The 8,313-nt window shown below is 40.5% G+C and overlaps 1 protein-coding gene across 1 annotated transcript; it reads left to right on the plus strand.

Moving 5' to 3' along the window:
* The first annotated feature begins 1,270 nt into the window (after window positions 1-1,270).
* On the plus strand, window positions 1,271-4,036 carry LOC135532098 (uncharacterized). The gene is made up of 4 exons (XM_064959737.1): window positions 1,271-2,502; window positions 2,611-2,759; window positions 3,460-3,631; window positions 3,788-4,036. Exons 1-4 carry the CDS (start codon window positions 2,249-2,251, stop codon window positions 3,849-3,851), a joined length of 639 nt encoding a protein of 212 aa, XP_064815809.1. The 5' UTR covers window positions 1,271-2,248; the 3' UTR covers window positions 3,852-4,036.
* The last annotated feature ends 4,277 nt before the right edge of the window (window positions 4,037-8,313 follow it).

Here is an 8,313-nt window from a genome sequence, read left to right on the forward strand (position 1 = left end):
ACTCAAATGAAGAAAGGCAACTAGATATGCAGTCTGTTGTACATTTTCTATTGGAATACAGTAACCTCCCCTTTATATGTGCTGTTCTGATTATCATGCATGTTAATGTCTTAAAGAGGAAGGAAAGGACAGTTCTGCATCAGCTACTTGTGTCCTGACTACTTTAAATATGTATCAACCACAGAACTGACACTTAATGTCATTTCCCACACACTACCAGTAAGTTGACTCACTGTACAAGACCTCTCCCCTTCACTTCACTCTGTAAGTACTCTTGACAATATCTTGAAATATAGTTTTTGGTTATTTGTTTTTTCAGTCATATTCTTGAGGGTAATGTATCATTTTACTAGTTGTGTTTTGAGCTGTGTTTTGGTTGTTACATCAGGGCCAGTATTCATAAAGTGTCTCATAGCCCATCATTATCCTCCTATATTTGGGGTTCTGAGAATAAAACAGCTTCAGAATAATCAATGTAGAAATGAATAATCAATGTAGAAATGTGTTTACAGTACTGTGTTGTTGATGATGTTGATCCATAGTGTAATAGACAGACAGTATTCACACACACAACCGTATACAGATGAAGGATCTTAAAAAGTATCCTTCAGCAACAGGAAAAGTGAATTATTATGTGGATTATAATTAATGTGGTGGTTCACACAGTTTTCATTAGGGAAAATTAAGTCTGACAGTTGAAAAAAAAACACAAAAAAAACCTTTAGATGCCTTTTTAAACCTTGAATACACAAATTCTCTACAACTAAAGAGTGATCAAATTAAAAAGATCCGTAACACAATACAGCACAACGCAATATGAGCTTGGTTCAATTTGTAAGTCGCTCTGGATAAGAGCGTCTGCTAAATGACTTAAATGTAATGTAATGTAATGTTCATTTTCAGTAATGAGGCCCTGTACCCCATTTACAGTTTCTACTTCAATGTATCAGGTGGAGTTATTCACCAGCTATAGAGTGAGTTGTTGTTTATGTTTCTAAGACTGCAGGGTGGGAGATGCAACAATGGCCTTGAGAACAGCAGGAAGTGTGTTGGGGGTCTCTCTCTGGTCTGTAGCAGGTATGGTCCCTTTCATAACTGTTTTAGTTGCCCTGTGTTTCAATTTATAAATATGTCTAAAAGGTTAAGAGTCGTAATGTTGTTCTGTTTGGCATATATACTTCACTTTATATATTGGTCTTCTACCGTCCCTGGGAGGGGTGCGTCACTTGAGTGGGTTAAGTCACTGATGTCACTGACGCCCCCCCCCCCTGGGTTGTGCCGTGGCGCAGATCTTTGTGGGCTATACTCGGCCTTGTCTCTGGATGGTAAGTTGGTGGTTGAAGATATCCCTCTAGTGGTGTGGGGGCTGTGCTTTGGCAAAGTGGGTGGGGTTCTATCCTTCCTGTTTGGCCCTGTCCGGGGGTGTCCTCGGATGGGGCCACAGTGTCTCCTGACCCCTCCTGTCTCAGCCTCCAGTATTTATGCTGCAGTAGTTTATGTGTCGGGGGGCTGGGGTCAGTTTGTTATATCTGGAGTACTTCTCCTGTCCTATTCGGTGTCCTGTGTGAATTTAAGTGTGCTCTCTCTAATTCTCTCTTTCTCTCTTTCTTTCTCTCTCTCGGAGGACCTGAGCCCTAGGACCATGCCTCAGGACTACCTGGCACGATGACTCCTTGCTGTCCCCAGTCCACCTGGCCGTGCTGCTGCTCCAGTTTCAACTGTTCTGCCTTATTATTATTGGACCATGCTGGTCATTTATGAACATTTGAACATCTTGGCCATGTTCTGTTATAATCTCCACCCGGCACAGCCAGAAGAGGACTAGCCACCCCACATAGCCTGGTTCCTCTCTAGGTTTCTTCCTAGGTTTTGTCCTTTCTAGGGAGTTTTTCCTAGCCATCGTGCTTCTACACCTGCATTGCTTGCTGTTTGGGGTTTTAGGCTGGGTTTCTATACAGCACTTTGAGATATCAGCTGATGTACGAAGGGTTATATAAATAAATTTGATTTGATTTGATTTCTACTCCTCATTGAGAGATGCTTATCTGTGGTTTCCATTCACACAACTCAGCAACTATGGCAACAAAATGTGGACCAACAATACCGTTAGTGAGAGCCATTTTTGCCTCATTGTCATTTAATAAATGTTGTGTTGTGTGACTGTGTTTCAGTTGTACTGGGGAAGAATGTCTGGAGTGTGACATACTCTGATTGGTGTATCTGTGCCTTGAAGGGGTGAACAGTGGAGATGACCTGCTCTTTCAGCTATCTCAGAGGTCATAAGGTCACATCAACCTTCTGGTTCACTAAAATTGAGACTGAAGATCTAGGTCAGAACCCAGAGTATGCAGGTCGTCTGGAGTATCATGGAGATAAGAAGAAAGACTGTACCCTGAGAATCACAGACCTGAGAGAGAGAGACTACGTATTGGTTCAGACTATTAACAGATCAGGAAGGAGGGACATTTACTGGCAATCCTGGAGTCACTCTGTCTGTCACAGGTACAGTAAAAGTGTTTTTATGTTCAATTCCAATTAGTTCTGACAATTGTTGTGGTGTGTATGTACAATAGTCTGTATAACATAGGATTTCTTCCATCTTTGTATTAGAGTGATAAGTCACCCCACCTACATCTGGTACAAGAACGGACACAAAGTAAAGGAGGACACTTCCAGCCTGGACTCAGACTCCTTTAGTGATGCAGACAGTTACTCCTGTGCTGTAAAAGGCCATGAGGATCTCCACTCTCCTGCAGTGTGTGAGTGTGGACTTTTACATACAACATTTGTTTCAGGTTGTCAGACGATCATTATTTAATTTGCTGTGAATGTGACGTCCACTTCTGCTTTAGTTCTGTATGCTTTGCCACGCAGTGTTGAATTGGCTTCAAGATATATAATCAAATTCATGAAAATGCAGTCAATGGATGAATGTACTTCTACCAAATACCTTTCATTACGTTGTTGTGCCTGTACACCATTGCACTACTTTTTTTGAGCACTGAAGACCCATGAAAAATAACTACTAAAGTTTAAAAACTACAAAGCTGATAGTCACTTCCTGGTTACTTTCACAGCATATGATTTAAACATTGTTGTTTAGTTTTTTTCATTGATACTTGGAGGTGAGGTGCCCTGATTGGTGTCACTCGTTAGTCAGAATGTGTTACAACTGTGGGGTTTTATTTTGTTTGCCTCTTCTTGGGTAAATGTTGTGGAAGCTCATGTCTTTTTGTTCTAGTTGTTGTTGATAGTACTTTTTCAATGGACTCCCCCATGAGTGTCTTTCAGAGCCCACTGGTCTCATTTTTGTCTTTGTCAGTGACTCTTTTATTAATTCCCATTTGTGTTTTGGTTACATTTGAGGTTTTCTTGCTGGGGAACGTACCAGCATAAGTGTATACAGTAGATATTGTAATTAAGAATTTTATAAAGGTGTTATATTGTCTTGTATTTCAGATAAGAAGTGTTGGAGTGTGACTTACACCCATCAGAAGATCTGTGCTTTGAAGGGGTCAACAGTGGACATTTCCTGCTCTTACACATATCCCAGTTACCATGAGATCAAACAAGCTTTCTGGTTTACTAAATGGTCTGGTATGGAGGCTGAAGATCTGAGCTCAGTGCCAAGGTATGAGGGTCATATAGAGTACCTTGGGGATAAGGAGAGTGACTGTACCCTGCAGTGTTATGTAACAGGGAAAAATATAATAATATATATATATAATATTTCACATAAGATGACATATATAGGAGGAGAATAATGATTTGTTTCCTTTTACTCTAGATGTTGTGTTGGAGATGGATCCTACATCTGTGTCAGAGGGGGAGAGAGTCACACTGACATGTAGAACCAAATGTACACTGGACCCCATCACAGTCTACAGTTGGTATAAGAATGGACAGTCTCTACCAAACAGCAACACCTCCTCTCCTGTCTATATCCTGTTCTCAGTCAGCAGTGAGGATACAGGCAGATACTCCTGTTCTGTAGAAGGACATGAGGATCTCCCCTCTGATGAAGAGACTCTCATTGTCACATGTAAGTACATTGGGGATTTTAATGTCCAGTTTGATATACTGACAATGTTGATACTTGAATTTAGAATAGCATGTTTTACACAATAATATATCTATCAATACATATTTTAGTGTGTAACATCCTGTCACTCCCTGACCATAGAGAGCCCTCAGTTCTCTATGGTGTTTAGGTCAGAGCGTGACTAGGGGGGTGTTCTAGTCATTTATTTTCTATGTGGCTGGTTTGTGTGGTTCCCAATTAGAGGCAGCTGGTAATTGTTGCCTCTAATTGGGGATCATATTCAGGAAGCCCTTTATCCCACCTGCTTTGTGGGATATTGTTTTTGAGTGAGTTCATGTTGCACCTCAGTACTGTCGGCGTTGTTAGTTTCTTGGTTTATTGTAAGTTTCACTAAAAATAAAGATGTAGAACTCCAATCATGCTGCGCCTTGGTCCGTCTCTCCACACGATCGTGACTCATCCATTTCCCTGAATGTGCATTACCACAATGTCATCATTATTTATTGTGATTCTGTTTCACATTTTCTTTTGCTCTGAATTAATAATTTATTATAATTTATAAATTATTTCAACTAAACACAAATGTTGCTATAAATAAATAAAATTTATTTTACACCAGATGGTCCATGGAACACCTCAGTGTCAGTCAGTCCCTCTGGTGAAATAGTGGAGGGCAGTTCAGTGACTCTGACCTGCAGCAGTGATGCCAACCCACCTGTGGATAAATACACCTGGTTCAAGAATAATGTAACCTCACCAAAAGCATCAGGACAGAGTTACAGCATCACTAACATCATCTCTGAGGACAGAGGAGAATGGAAGAGGATCTAATAACTCTACAGCTCTGATGATCATTGTAGCAGGTAAAGTTACATCTTCATTACTTCAATACAAAATTATGTTTCAAGGTATCTTCTTCTAGTTTGCCTCATTCCACTTTGGTTTATAACTATACATAGGCTTCTATATACAAGTATTGCATTAATGTCCTGTTTTGCTGTATATTCATTTTCACTTCATAATAACCTGTACTCATATCATCTATATTATCTTTTAGGGAAACAGACCTCAGTTATAACTGCAGCCTTAGGAATCATAGTGGTTGTTCTGGTTGTCATACTGGCTTCATGTCTCTCTGGACTCATGTGGTTCAAGTGAGTGAAAATGCATATTTTAAAGATTATTTCACTTTATTATCTTCATTACTTTATTAACATATTCATTCACTCATTCATTTACAAAACAGGAAGAAGGTCTCCAAAACCACCTCTGACACAAGACACACGGCAGGCAATGGACAGGTCTGTTGAAACAGATGTAGGATTGTCTTTATTGCTTTGTGGGACATTTCCACTCTTCATGCTGTCTGTCCCCAGGTCTATTTATATTGTCTGTCCTCTCTCTCCATCAGGGAGACTCTAGTCCAGTGTATGACAACATCTCAGGCATGGCCTTCACCCCTACTGCAGCACAGACAGCGGCCACCGTCGACCAAGATGACATTCACTTTGCCAGCGTCCACTTCTCTCACTCCAACCTGCTTCAACCCCAGAAAGAGGATGAATTTCAACCTCCCCAGTGCTGCCACCTGGTGAGCATATTCTGCCGTTACAACAATATAGAGTCTATACTATGTAGAACATGTGACCACACAGACAGCATCAAGACAATTCATATGCTGCTGCTTATTGGAGGCGAGGACAATGATTTCATTAAAATAAGCAAAACAGTTGACCCCTAGTGACCCCTCATTGCTCCCTGATAACTCCATCACTATCTGAGGGTTGAAGGAGAAATCTCAAGTGTCAAGTGACATTTCATTGAACTCTATGGTGAACTCTAGGGGCATACTATGGTGTGACAGTGAACATTTTGAAAAGTTGCAGTTTTAATGTCTAAAAGGTTCCAGGGCCATTCTTCAGGCCAAATGGCATTTCCTGAAACTACAAACTCAACAATTTACATCTCAAGACAGTTACTATGATATGTCTATAATGAAGGAGGGATGTGATGTGATGATGGTTTTGAGTAACTGCTCTGCTTGCATTCCAAATGGCACCCTATTCCCTCTTTAGTTTACTACTGGTCTAAAGTAGTGCATGCAAAAATGGAGTAGGGTGCCATTTGGGACTCACATTCAGTTTAATGTTTCTTTCTTCAGGTCCACGGTGGAACAATCAGCTGAGGAGGATCCCTCTGTTCTCTACAGTACAGTCAACAAACCCAGAACCAAGAAGTCCTTAACACAATAAACCCAGAACCAAGAAGACCTGAAAATAACAAACCCAGAACCAAGAAGACCTGACCAACCCAGAACCAAGAACTGAACACAACAAACCCAGAACCAAGAACTGAAAACAACAAACCCAGATCCAAGAAGAACTGAAAACAACAAACCAGAACCAAGAACTGAAAGCAACAAACCCAGAACCAAGAAGAACTGAAAACAACAAACCCAGAACCAAGAAGAACTGAACACAACAAATCCAGAACCAAGAAGAACTGAACACAACATATCCAGAACCAAGAACTGAAAACAACAAACCCAGAACCAAGAAGACCTGACAAACCCAGAACCAAGAACTGAAAACAACAAACCCAGAACCAAGAAGATCTGACAAACCCAGAACCAAGAACTGAACACAACAAACCCAGAACCAAGAACTGAAAACAACAAACCCAGAACCAAGAAGAACTGAAAACAACAAACCCAGAACCAAGAACTGAAAAAAACAAACCCAGAACCAAGAAGAACTGAAAACAACAATCCCAGAACCAAGAACTGAACACAACAAATCCAGAACCAAGAACTGAAAACAACAAACCCAGAACCAAGAAGAACTGAAAATAACACACCCAGAACCAAGAAGACCTGACAAACCCAGAACCAAGAACTGAAAACAACAAACCCAGAACCAAGAAGACCTGACAAATCCAGAACCAATAACTGAAAACAACAAACCCAGAACCAAGAAGACCTCACAAACCCAGAACCAAGAACTGAAAACAACAAACCCAGAACCAAGAAGACCTGACAAATCCAGAACCAATAACTGAAAACAACAAACCCAGAACCAAGAAGACCTCACAAATCCAGAACCAAGAACTGAAAACAATAAAACCAGAACCAAGAACTGAAAACAACAAACCCAGAACCAAGAAGACCTGACAAACCCAGAACCAAGAACTGAAAACAACAAACCCAGAACCAAGTACTGAAAACAACAAACCCAGAACCAAGAAGACCTTGTATATCTGGACCCGTATATAATAACTAAGTGGTATAATTAAGCAATAAGGTCAGAGGGGGTGTGGTATATTGGCCTATATACTGTACCACGGCTAAGGACTGTTCTTAAGCACGACACAACGCAGAGTTCCTGGATACAGCCGTTAGCTGTGGTATATTGGCCTATATACTGTACCACGGCTAATGACTGTTCTTAAGCACGACACAACGCAGAGTTCCTGTATACAGCCGTTAGCTGTGGTATATTGGCCTATATACTGTACCACGGCTAAGGACTGTTCTTAAGCACGACACAACGCAGAGTTCCTGGATACAGCCCTTAGCTGTGGTATATTGGCCTATATACTGTACGACGGCTAAGGACTGTTCTTAAGCACGACACAACGCAGAGTTCCTGTATACAGCCGTTAGCTTTGGTATATTGGCCTATGTACTGTACCACGGCTAATCACTGTTGTTCTGCACAATGCAGAGTGCCTTGATACAGCCCTTAGCCGTGGTATATTGACCATATACTACAAGCCCGAGGGCCTTATTGCTATTATAAACTGGTTACCAACATAAATAGAAAGTAAACAAATATGTTGGTGTCATACCAGCGTTCTATTGTCTGAAATACTGTATGTGAAATGAAATGCTTATTCAGCCAATCAGCATCCAGGACCTAAACTACCTGGTTTATAATAGTATCTAGTAATATACAGTGCATTCAGAAAGTATTCAGACCCCTTGACTTTTTCCACATTTTGTTATGTTACAGCCTTATTCTAAAATTGAATAAATAGTTGTTTTCCCCTCATCAATCTACACACAATACCCCATAATGACAAAGCAAAAACAGGTATTTAGAAAGGTTTGCAAATGGATTCAAAATACAAAATGGAAGTATCACATTACGTAAGTATACAGACCCTTTACTCAGTACTTTGTTGAAGCACCATTGGCAGCGAGTCTTTCTTGGGAATCATGCTACCAGCTTAATTTTGTTAATTTTACAGCAAGTAAATTTGGTTGTCTGTTA

The sequence above is a fragment of the Oncorhynchus masou genome, chromosome 5 (assembly GCF_036934945.1).
Source record: "Oncorhynchus masou masou isolate Uvic2021 chromosome 5, UVic_Omas_1.1, whole genome shotgun sequence".
Taxonomy (NCBI): Eukaryota; Metazoa; Chordata; class Actinopteri; order Salmoniformes; family Salmonidae; genus Oncorhynchus; species Oncorhynchus masou.

Excerpts from the sequence above, each read along its gene's own strand:
- LOC135532098 (XM_064959737.1), top strand. The coding sequence starts at position 2,249 with ATGACCTGCTCTTTCAGCTATCTCAGAGGTCATAAGGTCACATCAACC. Across the intron at positions 2,503-2,610 it reads AGTCACTCTGTCTGTCACAG|AGTGATAAGTCACCCCACCT; the intron begins GTACAGTAAAAG and ends TCTTTGTATTAG. Across the intron at positions 2,760-3,459 it reads TCTCCACTCTCCTGCAGTGT|ATAAGAAGTGTTGGAGTGTG; the intron begins GTGAGTGTGGAC and ends CTTGTATTTCAG.